We start from the raw sequence: 16,243 nt of genomic DNA on the forward strand, positions 1-16,243 counted from the left end.
TATCGTATCATATCCTGTGGTATTGTATCGTATAATGGCGTATCGTATCGTATCGTATCGTATCGTATCGTATCATACCGTATCGTATAGTACTGTATCATGTGGTATTGTATCGTATCCTACCGTATCATGTTGTATTATGACGTATCGTATTGTATCATATCGTATCGTATCATGTGGTATTGTATCATATCATGACGTATCGTATTGTATCGTATCAAAGCGTATTGTTTCGTACAGTATCATGGTGTATCGTTTCATATCGTACCGTTAAAACTAACGATAAAATCACATCTACTTTTCTCCCTCATTTGAAAATTGGTGTCCCTCAAAAGTTTAATTTGAGTTAAGTTAAGTTATCCCCTACTTCACTGAAACGTTCAGTCTCAATGTGTGTGTACTGGAAGTTTCCACATCACACTTAAGTTGCATAGTGGACAACATTTCTAATCTCACAACGTCCTGATGCTCTGATTATGTGTTAAATAGAATCATAGGGAGCACATAGAAACTTTCCCTCTTCAGCAGATTATTGTGAAATAGTGCTCTGCACATAAACTATTATGTACCTCAAAGGTCAAACATCCAAACAAGTAACCAGAAACAAAAACGTTTTTCGCCCACTTTAAACCAGAACAAAAGAGCACAAGAACAAGAAAATAAACAAATGTCTCATGTGAAATGAAGAAAACTGCAGTGACTCAGTGTACAAAGCTGATTGAGAAACACACTTTCAGGGGGGTTTCATGAAACTTAAATTGGGCGAGTAATTATCACCTCAAAGTTCTCAAAGCCGAAGATGTCCAGGATGCCGATGGACTTGAAGTTGTCTTTGCCTTTGATCTTCTGGTTGATCCTCATGATGATCCAGGAGAAACACTGAGAATACAGTGCCATGGCAACCGAGTCCCGCGAGTCCACTGCCTGCAGACACAAAGAGAACAGACTTTAATAATATGGGAGCGGAAACTTTGCAGACTATATACATAACATATGGTGTATCAACATATACATTTCTTCACTTTAATCAGATGCTGGTTGAAGATGTTGAAACGATGACATGTGTGGTGGTGACGGCGTGTGTGAGGCCTCAGCCGAGTGTCTATACAACAGTTGTCTGGAGACAAAGGTGTGTTATGTCAGCGTCTGTCTGCTGCGGGCGGCAGGTAAGACAACATCTGTTTTCACAACAGATAGTGAAGTTTATCACCTTTGTATCTAAAGAGTGACACGCTGCAGGCAGTTTTATGGTGTTTTACAAATTCAGTGAAAACAAAGAAAGATTATTTCTTCTGGTTTTAGAAAAAAAAATGTAACCCTGAAAAAGTGACACGCACTCTGTTGCACCTTTCTCCTCACTTCACACAAAGATGGAAAGGACATAATAAAGGTGGACAGAGGTAGTGGTGGCATGGCATTTTATACTCCTACTCCACTAACCTACTTTAAATAGTAAACCTTTTTGAACACTGTTGTTTAGATTTTATTTATATGATCTTTTCTTATCTTTATATTGCATTTACTTACTTGCTATTTTGTGTTTGTGCTGCTGCAACACCTGAATTTCCCCACTAGGGATCAATAAAGGATTATCTTATCTTATCTTGTCTTGTCTTAGATTAAGATATCACTTGTATCTAAAATATATGATAGTATTATAAAACACAATGCATTGTTAATAATGATTAAAACAGTGGCTACAAACTGTTTTTGGTTGGTGACAAAAAAATTGTAGTTGGGGCTTCTTGTCATCTAACTATAAAGGAAGGAAGGAGGAGGACTTTCTTTGCAGCCTGTCTATGTCTCAACAACACAGTGACAACCATATATGGTTTAAAGTCTCCAAGTTACCAAAGTCAAGAAAGAACTGTGAAATTAAATTTTTAAACCCACATGGATAAGAATTCCAAGAGATGCGAAGAATAATCGAAACTTCTGCAGATATGTTATTTCCAAAGAAAGAACCTGAGAACCCGTCTGAGACATTGTCCTCTGATGACATGTAGGGGTGCACAAGTTTCACAAGTATGATTTTATGTTGATTATTTGGGTGATTTAAAGTCTGCAACCTGCAAACAATATGGGGCAATATTATATGCCTATTTAGCAAGACTTGAACAGAACAGAAATGGTGATACAGAAAGGCCATGGGATTTCAAATTAAAGGTTTATTGTTAAGAGGATGATATGTGTTTACAGTGTATTGCTGATTTTGGATCGTCGCATATCAGTCGTCAAACCGCTACAAGGTAGGTTTTGTTATTAGTGACAAAGGCCTCAAACAAGTCAAACAAATGAAAATCAATCTTTGTTTGACTCAGATCGGATTCTCTGCAGCTGCCGTGAAGTCGGCCTCTCAGCCAGACGCCGTCCCTGTACGAGTATAAAAAGCTTGAGCTTAAGCCAGCTCCGCTTCCTCCACAGGCATTGTGCTTGAACTGGAAACAAAACAAGTGTGTGGCGGTGTGTACTGTATTTGGGGCAACAATGCTCCTGGGCTTTTGAGAAATCAATCATGTTCCCGTCACCTTTTGCAGCTAGCGGGTGTGAACGGAGCGCTGGTGGCTCCAGGATCTCCGTCACAGGGGTGAGAAGAATGGCTGTTTGTCCAGGAGAGAGGGGTGGGTTTGGGGGGATAGGGAGAAGGGGGGGGGGGGGGACTAGTGCAGGCAGTCGTGGGGTGGGTGACCCCTGGCCGATGTGAGAAGGAGCCATTCTTACTGACTCCAGGACTGGAATAATGAACTCTATTAAGAGACAAGCTGCTTCAAAGGCCAGGCAGAACAAGCAGCAGCAGGGTCTTTGTCCGCTCATGAAAAGCTTTCGTGTCCCCTGTTAGAATAGTAAAGGTCCATTCTGCATATTCGCTGATATTTATGCGTACGAGTGGGCGAAAAAGGCTCGAGCTCGGCCAGAAAGGACGGTGTCATGCGTCAGAGTTTTCTTGTGGCATACGGTGAAAAGGATAACACATGCTGATAGAGACTTGTGAAATATTCACATTAATTGCAGAGCATGGCACGGACAATTTACGCCGAAGAGTGAATTATCACGCCAGCGCCTCGGTGCCTGGCTGCACAGCCTGCAGAGGAGAAGACTCTCTGCACCCTCAGTCATTGGCTCTATTGTGCGTTTGACTCAGATCACTATCATGATGGCTTTATTGTGCCAGGAATCTGGCAGACAAAAAGCAGGAAATGGCCGGGAGTCACGCAAGGGATCTGGAGAGGCATGTGGGGGAGAGAGCCGGAGAATGGCTGTTTGTGTGTTTGTGTGTGTGTGTGTCACCAGGACAGGGGAGGGAGAGGAGTGATGGGGCAACAAACAGACATGTACTGTGTGTTTTTGTGTCGAGAAAAAAGTGCACAATCCCTAAAATGTGGGAAATCATGATGCTTTTTTTCAGGATTTTTCTGTTACCTGCTCCACAGTGAGCGGCGAGCAGATCTCCTCCCCTCTGAGGATCATGGAGCGTTGGGTCAACACCTCCGACAGCTGGAAGGAGTCCAAGCCGAGCAGCTCGCTGACATTACTGACAACTGAAACACACACACACACACAAAGAAAAGTATTAAATGTAGTGTATGTAAGTAATGCAGACCATTCAGGGCACTCTTACTGATGTCAAACAGCAGATGTGACATACAAACTTTGATTCTATACAGTGTAAAGGAAACTCTACTCTCTGTGCAGTCACTGTAGTTCACTGCTTCTTTGGAAAAGAGGTCAGACACAGCGAACAAAGGAGCCTTGAGCTCATGTTACAGCCTGTTCAGGGTTCTGTCTGCTGCTGCAATGTCAGTCAAACTCAGGGGCATGGGAAGTAGTGCTGCACATTGGACCCGAATCAGTGGTAAGCTTATTACCTGCTTTAGAAAATGCAGGTTTTATACAGCAGAAACAACAGGTCTTTATGATTGGACCTGGTTTTACAGCTTAACTTTGAAAGTTCCATATGTGCTGAATTGAATGCTTACCCGTTGAATTATTACCTTTTTAGACTGTTTACATCACCTCCTGTGCCCTGATTAGACGACTTAGAGAGACTAGAAGATAATAAGAACTTAATTTGTTCAGCTCTTATCAGGAAATATTAAGAAAACAGTCCTTGTCCTTGTATTTTCCAAAAGTCTTACTAGTGCAGTACAGATTTAGGAGGTGTAAAACATATCAAACACACTCTACATGTTGCATGTTACTGTCTTAGTTCCTTCTCCTACCCCCTTTGGAAGTGATCTGAGCTCCGCCAGCAGTCATGAACTCGATGTTGCCCATCTGCAGGACAGCAGACAGCAGCTTGAACACGTCTCTGATCTCCTCCTCTGTGAACTCCATCACTTTCAGGGCCTCCTGCAACACAACACAGACAAAGTTAGATAATATGTTACTAGAAAGACTCTAAAAACCTTATTCTGTTTTGCCTTGGAGCTATAAAACACTTTCATGAACATACATCAAAATGTCAAAATACCTACATGAGAAAATTAAATGACAGTTTCCCCCCAGGCTCATGTTTCCTAGAAGTCTGTCTGAGCAGGTGGTATTACAGTCGTGATAAAGGGTGACAGCGCCCTCTGGGGGTAAAACAAACTGCTTACACTTAAATAATCATCAGTGCCTCCTTACCATCACACTGTCAAAGAGCTGCTTATCATCCAGACTGCTGTCCTGCACGCAGCCCGACTGGCTCAGGTAGTGATATGACTCAGGACCCTCGGACAGGAGGTACATATCTGCAACACAAAGAGGAAACTCTGTCATGCTACTAATTCCTATGCATACAGAGTTTTTAGCTATTGTTTAGCTATTAGATTATATTATAATACATGTATTTAGTATTTTTTAGAGCTGGCTGAAACATGTTTTTATAGCTCTGATGCTTAGATATTAGATATTTGCTATCACTTATTGTTAGGAGATTGTACCTTGGTGATCTTTGTCCGCCCCTGCTAACAGAGCGTAGAAGATGTGGTAGTTTCTTTCTCCTGGATTCTGCCGAACCACACGGTTCTGGGAGAGAGAGAGAGAGAGAGAGAGGAGGGGTAGAAGAACATTTTAGAAACATGAATGGATTTTGCTGTAAATACTGATCAAATCAAGTAAATAACTTGCTGATGATCCCAATCATTTTGTCTTATTGCTCCAACACAAACTTACCTTTTCAAGCAAATCTGATGATTGAAAATCAAGGAAAAACAATGGCTGCTTACAGTGAATACCAACTCTGAACAAGACACAATGGACATGTGATTTCTCTACAGCAAGGATTCCCAAAGTGGGGTACATGAGCTACCTCTAGGAAAAATGCAATGGTGTTGTGATGCTGTATATATTTTACCAAGTGGGATTTTTCACTTGAAAACCCTCATATGGATCTGCTTTTTGTCCCTGTGATCTGTTTCTCAGCCTATGCATGTGTCAATCTCATATTTCTCTATGTTATGTTCGGTAGTTGTAATTTAAACTTAAAAAATATGACAGCATTTTCCTCATCTTCTCTCATGATGGGCCTATCTGCTGCCTATCTTGGGAACCGCTGCCATACAGTATACTGAAGTGGACTTTCGAAGGATACAGTCAATGATGCAGCCTCCCTGGATGTTTCCGTTCTGGGAAAAGTGGAGCTGGATAAACTTCCCAAAGCGACTGGAGTTGTTGTTATACACGGTCTTTGCATTCCCAAAGGCCTCCATGATGGGGCTGCAGACAGAGGAGGAGAAATCACATCAAACCTCGACTACAGAAGCGTCCTTTATTGTTTATAATGATCCAGATGTAGATTTTGTGCAGACGTGGGATCAGATATTTGTATAGTACCTGCTCTGGACGAGAGCCTGCTCCACCCGGGTGGTTCTCTCCGACAGAGGAGTGCCTGCTGAGTTTTGACTCATTACGGAGAGAAACTTCAGCAGCAGCTTGGTGCTCTCTGTCTTCCCGGCACCGCTCTCCCCACTGCAGACAAACGAGAAGAACAAATATAAAACCGATATATATTACGCCTTTTAAACCGCTTTCAAGTGAGTTTCAAAATGCTGCGTTTGCTTAAAGCTGTCCTGACCTGATGAGAACACACTGGCTGTCATGTCTCTTCCACAGGCAGCGGTAACACTCGTTGGCCACGGCGAAGATATGAGGAGGCAGCTCCCCCATCTGGTGTTTGCTGTACAGGTCGACTGCAGTGCTGTCATACAGGCCTGATATCTGCTTATAGGGATTTACTGCTGCCAGGATGGAACCAATGTTGGTCTGAGGGATAATGAGAAGGCAGACAGAAGTGGGATTGAGAGGGAGGAGGATAAAAGACAGATAATCACGGAAACCCAACAGAAAACACATGGTATGCAGGAAAAATGCTTGGTATTTTACACTAGAATTTGCAGCTTTGCAGGACATTAAAATTGCACTATTCTATTTCCTTACACTCCCAGTTCAGTTCATTCACCCAGTTTCCTGTCACCTTCCTGTGACACAGTACCTGCAGTCAGTGATGCTCTAAAACTCCTGCATATGGCCTAGTTTGCTGTGAGGCTGGTAATATTTTAGGATCTGCGGCTCCTGCCGGGGTAATACGCTTTGGGAGAAAGTGCCTCACAAAAGTGTGTTTATGGGTCATGATTTCACAATGATACTGATGCCATGTAGACAGAGCCGCAGCACCCTCTGGGCTGAGATTAGGAGATAAGATTTAGAGAAAAACATAGTAACTGTGAGTCCGTGGGCAATGATTATTTTAAAAAAGCCCGGTTGTGTTTCAGGGAGATTCAGTGCTATACCGTGAAAATAATCTTCAGGGTGAGACAGGGTCACACAAACATATTTGAACCTTGCTTTTTTAGAAGAAAATCCAGGCATGAATACTCTTACGGGTATTCCAGGACTCATTCGATTTTTGTTAAGTATTTATGACCTAAAATGCCCGCTAGTGAGGGTTACGGTTAGCCAGCGATAACCTAAAAACTGGGAGTAAGCTTGTTTTATTCGGCTTTGAGGCTTATGCATTGAACGATTAAAGAAGTACATAAATAAATAACACCACAAAAATATATCCTGTCTATGTTTCTGATGATTTCAGAATGAGCACACTTTAAAATCTCATGTGCTCACACATAAAGAATGTCTGGTGCCTTACATAGATGTTGTCTTTCTGATAGCGCATGAAGAGGTTGTGCATGATGGCGGCTTCGTGCAGCTCTGCCAGCGTGGACATGTCCTCCACGCCATGGATGCTGCTGGGGTGCATCGTGAACACCATCTCCCTGTTCAGCTCCGCCCTCTGTAGATAGATCACCTGGAAGGACACAGACACATATCCAAAAGGTTAGCTTTTATAATTCTGCAGGTCAAACTGAATGATGATGAAATGGACCAGATTGCTTGGGGAAATCTGGGCTCTATTTCCTGGATTGTGTATCAAGCTAATTTATTAAAGGGGGGGTATTATGCTAATGTCAAGCTTCATATTTCACTCTGTGATACCTGTGGAGTAGCTTAGTATCATTTACAATTTTAAAAACTCCTCATTTTTCTCACACTGGGGCTCTGTGCCGGCCCTCATACAGCCTCTGCCTGAAACGACTCAGTCAGCTCGGTCCCTTTAAGAAACCCCGCTTTCTTCTGATTGGCCAGCTCTACGAAGCTTGCTGAGGCTCGTGTACAAAAAACTGTGTGAAACCTGGCGTTCACAGCAGCCTGCAGACTGAGCTGAGAAGCCTGGGGATTACTCCAACATACTTTAACCTACAGATTTCAAACTTCACTCACATTTAATACGGACATCCAACATTGTAACATTATATATATATGTCTTAAAATGTGAAACAGCATAATACCACCTCTTTAAATATTGTAAAATAGTGAACTAGACAATCAGAATTTCCCAAATCCCCAAAAGACATCTTCAAAATCTTATTTTGTCCAAACTAAGGTGCTAAATACGCAATTTTCAGCGGCATATAAAGCAGAGAAAAGCAGCAAATATCATTTATAAGCATTGCATTGCATTGCGTGATCAGTGTTTTTATAGGCATTTTGATTTGATGAATGACTTCACAGATTTATTGATCCCAAGCCGGGATGACAAGCCACCCAGATCCTTGCGCATCTCATCACATAATCAATGTAATTAGAAGATGAAGACATAAGCAGCAGCCACACTTTTAAATATATTATATGCAAATATCAAACTGCTGACGAACAACTAATCGATGATTCAACAAATCATTAGATACTGTGAAGGCAGCATGCAGCCAGAGGCCTCTCTACACTGAGCACAGATAAAGGGCTTGATCACAGCTCATGCAGAAGGAGGGCAGGTAGTAGCAGGTAGCGTTTAACAGATCTGAATCAAACCAGTAACACAACACCAGTCTACCACTGTGACCATAGCACATGCATGATGAACAGCAAGATGATTCAAGTGATGAAACCATAGTAACAGATGTTAGATTAAGTCCCTGATGTGTGCCTGCCTGTGCCTGCTGCTGGCATACCTGACAGCTAGCGACCCCTGTGTGCCAAACGTATTAATCATATCCATGGCTTGACATTCACGGCCCATTGTAAGACTTTTGGTTTCAAATAGAGCTAGTGATAAATGAGGGAGAAAAAGAACCAGTGTCTCTCCACAGAGTCTGGCAGACTTTCTGGCTGTCAGGACTCTAATGGAGACACGAGACGAGAGAGACAGACAGACTGTGTTGGTCACTTGATGGGAAGCTGTTTAAAGATCAATACATACGAGCGAGGGTTTGTGGTGTCCCAGTGCATTACTGCTGGCTATACTGGCATATTTTATCATCTCCCAGCTGGGAGCAGACACTGGTTTTCCCAATACTGCTGAGTCATGACACAGGAGCTGATTGAGTGTATGTTTGGAAAGCAAAATCTTCCAATGAAAAACTTCTGAATATAAGATTTGTCACAGAGAGATAACATTTATGTATATGTAAATATCATATTTAAAGCTGTATCATTGATTTAAGGGGCATTTGGGGGCAGTATAACAAGCTTTAAACACACAATTGAAACAGAACTGCCTTACAAAGATGCAACAAGCTACATTTCTTACTGGTTTCGTGTCAACTAAGGGATATAAATCCAATGGCTCTTTAGCAACTAAAAGCTCCACCATGTTCACCAGCTAGCTGCTAAATGAGTCTGTCTGATGTCTGGTGCTGGAAAACAAGCTTACAGTGGGTTAGGAAAACAGCTGTCTGCTGCAGCAAATTAAACAGGGGTGAAAAGGTCATTTGGATTAAACCAAAACAATACAAGTTTGGACTGTAACACCAAACAATGAGTTGAAAGATGCTAAAATACACCGTGAACCTGAGGGGAGCAGCAGAGTGTGGGGCTAATGCCCTTATTTGACCGGTTGTTTATATAAAAATATTGATTAGTGCAGCTTTAAAAAAGTCAATGGCATCAGACTGTATTTATAAATGATTGCATTAATATGTTCGTGTGAACTCCATCTTTTTAATCGTAACACAACCCATTAGCTAAAGTGAATCTGTATTTAAGTGTAGAAAGAAGCATGTGAAGTGATACACTGACTCTGGTCCGGCAGCCATGTTGGCCATTAGAGAATGGGTGTACACTCAGACTACAGCACAATAACACTGCAGTCATCAGTGGGTTACATGTTTTGTGGTATTAGGGTTTGTGAAAGCTTCACCCTTTCACCTTGAGGGGATACGCAGCACTTGCAGTGATGTCATCCATGGAGCAGAAGCTCGCAGATTTACAGCCAGATGTCCCTAAACATTCAGCTTTCACCCCACCCGATGCTCTCTGGGAAATTGGCCCTGATTCACCAGGCAGAGCCCTACTGACTAATAAATCTAACTGGCTTTGCATTTGTTTTACATCCTTAATCAGCATGATCATTTTATGTACAATGACATCACTCACTCAGTGAGATTGATGTCATTAAGAACACCTGGGCTCCGGTGGATTACCGCCTAAAGAGTCACGTACCTAATTCTGTTTCCAATACCTACACTGTTGGGTTGGCTGCTACTGATTAATCCTCTGATGCTAGAGGGATAAAAATAAAGTATTATTATTTAACAGCTGTAAGGTATACTACTAACCCTCTTTGGGTGTGTTTTTATTGTTGTATGCACTGGCTCAGTACACTGCAGGAATCCTAACTAAAAAGAAGAGGAGCAAATAATAAGCTAACGTTAGCAGCAATTTTGCTCGTAGTCCCTCCAGACATCATGTTAAAGCTAAGAGTGTTGGAGAAACACTCATTTAAAACATGAAACTACTTTGTATGTGTTTTTACATGTTTTAATCATCCTAACGTTAAGTTACAAAAAAAGTACAAAGCCTTAAATGTGTGGTGGGAAAACACTGATAGGTGACATTTGCTAGCTTGGACTAGCGTGTAGCGTAGTCTCCGCTAGCAGTGCTATGTTTTTCTTTGCCATTCTAGAATACTCATTTCTGGTGGCAGCCATAATATATATTTGCCGTGTCTGCTACTGGCTTCTGTGGCGAAGAGGAAACAAGATGATTTTTCCGAGGGGGCTAACAAGTTATGGTTTTAGATCTATGTATTGACTAGCGTAATCGCCGAAACTTGATACAGAACTTAAGACTGTATAAGAGGCATTTCCAGTTCTTTTGTTTGTAATATTACAACTCTATTTAGATGATTTTCAGTAGAACAAGTTAAGAAGTACAAGTAAAGTACAGCAAAAACTATTAAAAATATTCTTAACTAGCTAACATTAGCCACCATAGTGGTCAAAGCTACCAGACCAAAATAGGCTGTAGCATCAAAACTCCCTGAGTATACTGAATTGAGTAAGCAGCAAGTATATTTTTAAACTTAACTTTTCATTAGTTAGAGGAATAATAGGTTGTTTCATCATCAAATAGTCTCATAAAGACATGTTGGAGATAAACCAAAGTAAAGGCAGTTGTCTGCATTCATAGAGTATCAACTGTATATCACATTTTCTTTCTTATATACCGGTGTATTGAGATAAATAAATGTTAATCCATCTATACTTTCATTTAATGAGCAAAAATGTGCTTGAAATGGAAATTATTACCCTCTCAGGTTTGAATAAACTTTCAATTGGTGGATATTGTGCCTAACGCTCAATCAAACAAACCAAAGAAATCTGAGACACATCTTCCTGCGTTCTTTACATTCCCAAATCCCAAGTTCAAAGTTTCCGTGAGGTGGCTGGGAGCAAAGATAATCCAGGATAATAAACAACTAGAAGCCCTGCACTCTCTATTACAGTGAAGACCTCAAGTTTCACAGCAGGAAAACAAATATGGCTGCTTTAGCCAAACACACAATGAGCTGTGTCTTTGGAAATCACCCTAACCACAATATATATATTTTTATCTCTTTGACTGTGTGTGTTGTTATTCTGTCTCTGTCATATGAGGTGACCTTTTGTTTTTGATGTTCTTTGAATAATTCTCTGTTCAGATTTCACAGAAGGAGCCTCGGGGTGTTTCATGCCTGAAAACATCAGAGATGAGTTTCCAGCATTGAAGGAGGTTTCACATTCCTCTGTTTTTTCCCCGCTGTGGTGTTCCTCTGTTGTTTGGTTTCATCACTGAGTTCATTCCTGCGAGGTAAAGTCACTGAGATGTGATATCACAGCCACAGCATTCTTTATTAATATTTATGTATGTCCTATTAAATTTGCTTCCAAATCATTCACTGGTTAAATAACATCCTTTAGATATGGCTACTTAGATGGACTTAGATGGATTAGTGCAGATGAGGTCTATACACTGGCAAATACTCTTTTAATGTCCAGGAACGGTAGAGCTAATGTGGTGCTACAAACAAATAACAACTCTCCCTCTCTCATCTAACAGTGCGACACTGTATGTCTGCTGTTATTGACTTAACTTCCAATAAACAAAATGAAATCAAATGAAATCACAGTTTGGTGCTCTAAAATTGCTCTGAATTCATAGACAACACTCACAAAGCAAATATAATCCAATATTTTTTTTTACATAAATCGGCCCTAATTGAAGCGATTATTTAAGTTTTTGCTAAAAGAGTTCAGTCAGTGCAAGTCAATAAATACAATGCGTGTTTCAAATGTGGGTGCTGCATCATCAATGCTAATGATGTAAGCGGTGTGATGATGTCATTTCTTGCCTCTTATGTGAACCTGAATCGATGAGTGAAATAGTTCTCTGTACAAATCAATCTTTTGCAAATGGAGCCTGTTGTTGATGCGATGCTTGCCACGGGGCTGGACAAAAAGCAAACAAATAAACGAAACCATTGATTGAAAAAGAGAAAAAAATACTTTCTTTAAGTCATTGATTTCTTCATAGATTTTGTCATTTCAGACAAGTTGTTTCTGCTCATATTTCCATTTTCTGATTCTTTTCTTTGTTTATTTTTTCCTTCTTTCCTTCTTAAGTGAAGCAGCCAAAAACAAAACCAACATGTTCCACAGCAGTCTGCGCCATTGTAAAAAAAAAAAATCTCATTGGTGAATTGATTAAATTCCCTTTAGGTTATATTGAAATGTAATAATTTGAACTTCATAATTGGAATCAATGGGTAAGAAAACGTTTATTAATTAGATATCAAATATTTTACATATTTAAATAAAGATTAAATTGAAAATAATAATAAATCATTACCAGCACTACAAGAATTACGGTAGATTTGAAACTATTAAGTTTGGGCCTGTCAGTCAAACAAAAGCAAAAAATAGATATAATCTGTTGAATAAACACTAAACAAGAATGTTTTGGTTTGCAGTTTATTTCAGGGAATTTGGCCTCTTGTAGTTAAATGCATCAAACTCAGACAAAGTACAATGTCTCACCAAAATGATGCAGACTAAATAGTGGAACAGTGATCCTGACTGCAGCATCTGAATCTTAAACTCTCTTGCAGCTGTGATGCTCTCTCTCCTTTTGTCTGCTCCGGGCTGAAACCACACCCTGCTGCTGCTTTGTTCCTCCAACTCTGCTGAATATTCACACATTAGGGCGGCGCGGCTCTGAGGCTCAGTGGACCTTTACAGGCAGATACATTCAGGCCTTTAAGATGACACATGGACACATACAAACTCACAGGCCTGCGCACACAAAAAACACTGTGTTGTTTATCTCGGTCTGTTTCTGCCTGCCTTGCTTCTTTTGCTTTCTGTCTGACTCTCTCTCTGTCTTACAGTGAACCCATCTGCCGAAGGGGGATCCCACCCAGACCCGCGAGACATGGGGGGTTGTGGGGGGGGGGGCATCAGGAGTTAGGCTTATTAATGGAGAGAAGAGAGAGCTTTACAGTAAATGTTGCTCAAAAATCAGACAAACTTTCCCAACATAAAATCTTAAAGATAAGTGTTTATCACTAGGCTCACAGTGATATTAGTGTGTGATCATGTTATTTCTAAGAACACACTGGTGAATACTCATCACTCACATGAAGGGTCACATAATGGCTCCATTGAGACATAATGCAGAAAAGACTGAGGGGCCATCAATGACCTATTTTAAACCTCAGAGGCCGTAAAACTGCAGGCTGAAGAAAACTGAAGAAATCACACTTTGTATGTGTCTAGTTTCATCTCTGTCACTCAGTCTGTTGAAAACAAACACCAAAGAGAAATCTGAAAGCGCTTTGAATTTTCTTTTTAAAATGATAATCTTGAAGATCTTCATTTAAATAAATGTCTGTTAAATCACTATCTTTGGCCGAATGAGGTAACACAAGGGTGACTGAGCCTCCTGTCGGTCTCTTTTCTGCTGCGTCACCGTCTGACGTCACAAACGCGCCCGAAACAGGGTTAGTAAACAGTGCAGATGTTACGGTGGTTAGGTCTTTATTGTATCTATTACTCATTCAGTCTGTGTATCAACCTCTGCGCTGCTTGGATGGAGACGGGCGGAATGCGGAATGAGGGTCTGAATGCGGATTGTAGCCTTTCAAACTACGCAAAAAAGCCGGGTGTTAGCGGGTTTTTTGACCAGTGGGAAAGCGGCTTTAGTGACGTGTTTTCCATCACCCAGCAGTGGTTGGTCTGCCAGAGAGGGTAGGCGGAGCTAAGCGGCTGATTTTCCAGTCTCTGCAAGTGTTAACAAACAAAGAAAAGATCGATGACTACAGATTCAACTTCAAAAATAAGTGAAAATACAAAGAAAAAGAAACAAATTCGACGCTCAGATGAAGGCAAACAGTCTGAAAAGGAAAGCGACCGTCAGCGAGGAAAATCAAGAGTTATAACCGGAAGCAACCGTGGACGTCACACATGTGACACTGTCTGGATATCTGGGAAGTCTGCCCCCGCAATTACCGTTTATCGCCATAGGTGCCGCCAAAGAGAACGAAACTAAGATCTTTGAGATTACAACTTTAAGTAATATTATTTGGTGGGAAGTTGTGGAGGAAAATGAGGCGAGCAGTCGGCGCCAAAATCAATCTATTAGTCTGCTAATTCTTAAAAGGTTGAATGATAAAACTTGTCCGATCTGAAGTCTTTAAATGCTTGTTTTGCTTGAAAAATTGTCAAAAACCCAAAATATTTTAACTTCATTATGACATGAAACAAAGAAAAGCAGCAAATCCTGACAATTAATAATCCCATATAGCCTATACAGTTTTAAATTATGAATTACAATAATATTATGCTCAGTGTGTCTCATATGATTAATGCCTCACGAACACAAACAGTTCAAAATCAATTAATTGTTCAGTAGGACGAATGACATCATCATCACCAGCAGCTATTTAGTTCAGGTGAAAGAGCCTCTTCCTGCTTTTCATTACATGTGCGCCCTCTGGGAATAACTCACACACTGTTAATCCAGCTGGTGCCATCTGGCCACACACACACACACACACACACACAAAGCTGCTAGCCTTTCAGCTCTCAGCTTCAGCGTGTGTTGTTTCATTCAGGTCCTCGCAGGTCTGCGGTGTGCTGGGACGAGACAGTGATGGATGCTGATATGATGGTTAATGTGACAGCAGCCAGGTCAGCCCGTTACAGCGGAGGCAGTGCGTCTTGAGTCTGCAGGCCGAGCACTCAAGCAGGGAGCTGCACCTTAGTGTGAGCACCGAAGCGATGGATAATAGTATATCCAAACCACCCTGAGGGGAGAATTCTGCCTGGATACATTTACCAAAGCACCTCTGACACTGCACAGGAGCTTAAAGACAGCAGGGCAGACTGACACACAGAAACAGAGCACCCAAACATAGCATACTAGAGGAGCTGGGTTAAATAAAGATTATACACTTGAATCTGGAAATGCAGATAAATCTCAGCAGATATGTCATCCGGGGAATAAGGGATCACATGAGGTCAGGCAGCGACCCTGAGGGTGGAGGCGCTCTGTTTTTCAATCTCACATTCCTGTCATTCTGGCTGCACAGTCTGAGGACTTGGACACAGAGGATTCATCCATATGCCTGGCCTGATGTCCAGATGACATCCTGAGCTTACATGTGAACAACATATGAGACAGTTCAGCGCCAGTTCAACACCACGATCCTGCTCATGGTCACACAAACGATGACCAAATGTTATTTTTTTGAAATCCCACAAAGGGCGGTGCGCTGGATTTGGACCGAGAACAACATCCTGTGGCATTCCCCGGAAGACGATTAATAAGAAGCAGGGTCTTATTCTATTCATAACCTCCGACCTGGAGCTGTGAATCCTGCTTAGCTGTGATTCCATGGGTCAGAGTCACTCTGGCCCTCTGACCACACATGCTTTGACTCCTCACGCTGCAAGAATCCTCACCGCTAACCATAGAAACATCAAACCACTGTGCACAGGATGAGGGCACATGGAAAGGATGAGTTCATTTGTTCCCTCACACACGTTTTAGAGCTTTTTTTTAGCATTCCATCCCTAAAAAACTGCAAGTGTTAGACTCCAAACTTGCACTGCAGTATAGAGAATGCAGACTATTTAACACCTAAATGTCCTTAATTCCCACTGACGGCCTCTAATCACATGCCACCCTAGTTAATATGACCAGTAGAGGACTCAGGAATAACAGAGAGGCGAAGCTGTTAGTGGGATGGCTGGGTTACCAGAGCAACACAACTATCTCTATGGAGGATTGCAATAAAACCTATGTCGAAAACAATGACAAGCTTGGACATTTGTGTTTGATATGGATAAATTAAACAGCCGAAAACAGCAGAAATAGCAACAAGAGCCTGACATGATGCAATTAAGTGGATGTTAGCAACTGCTCAGCTAGCAGGTCATCCAGGGTC

At 41.4% G+C, this 16,243-nt stretch overlaps 1 protein-coding gene across 1 annotated transcript in view; it reads right to left on the bottom strand.

Moving 5' to 3' along the window:
- Positions 1-16,243, bottom strand: part of myo10l3 (myosin X, like 3) — a 56,314-nt gene that overhangs the window by 23,851 nt on the left and 16,220 nt on the right. Inside the window, exons 3-12 of the mRNA XM_069663134.1 lie at positions 7,130-7,288; positions 6,059-6,246; positions 5,818-5,952; positions 5,576-5,700; positions 5,158-5,171; positions 4,926-5,010; positions 4,627-4,733; positions 4,221-4,350; positions 3,421-3,539; positions 778-924 (exon numbers count right to left, since the gene is read on the bottom strand). Coding sequence (XP_069519235.1) covers positions 778-924; positions 3,421-3,539; positions 4,221-4,350; positions 4,627-4,733; positions 4,926-5,010; positions 5,158-5,171; positions 5,576-5,700; positions 5,818-5,952; positions 6,059-6,246; positions 7,130-7,288 — 1,209 coding nt within the window. The remainder of the gene's footprint in view (positions 1-777; positions 925-3,420; positions 3,540-4,220; positions 4,351-4,626; positions 4,734-4,925; positions 5,011-5,157; positions 5,172-5,575; positions 5,701-5,817; positions 5,953-6,058; positions 6,247-7,129; positions 7,289-16,243) is intronic.

Source organism: Semicossyphus pulcher, unplaced genomic scaffold (assembly GCF_022749685.1).
Source record: "Semicossyphus pulcher isolate SPU_LCO1_2020_fin unplaced genomic scaffold, fSemPul1.0.p SCAF_15, whole genome shotgun sequence".
NCBI lineage: Eukaryota > Metazoa > Chordata > Actinopteri > Labriformes > Labridae > Semicossyphus > Semicossyphus pulcher.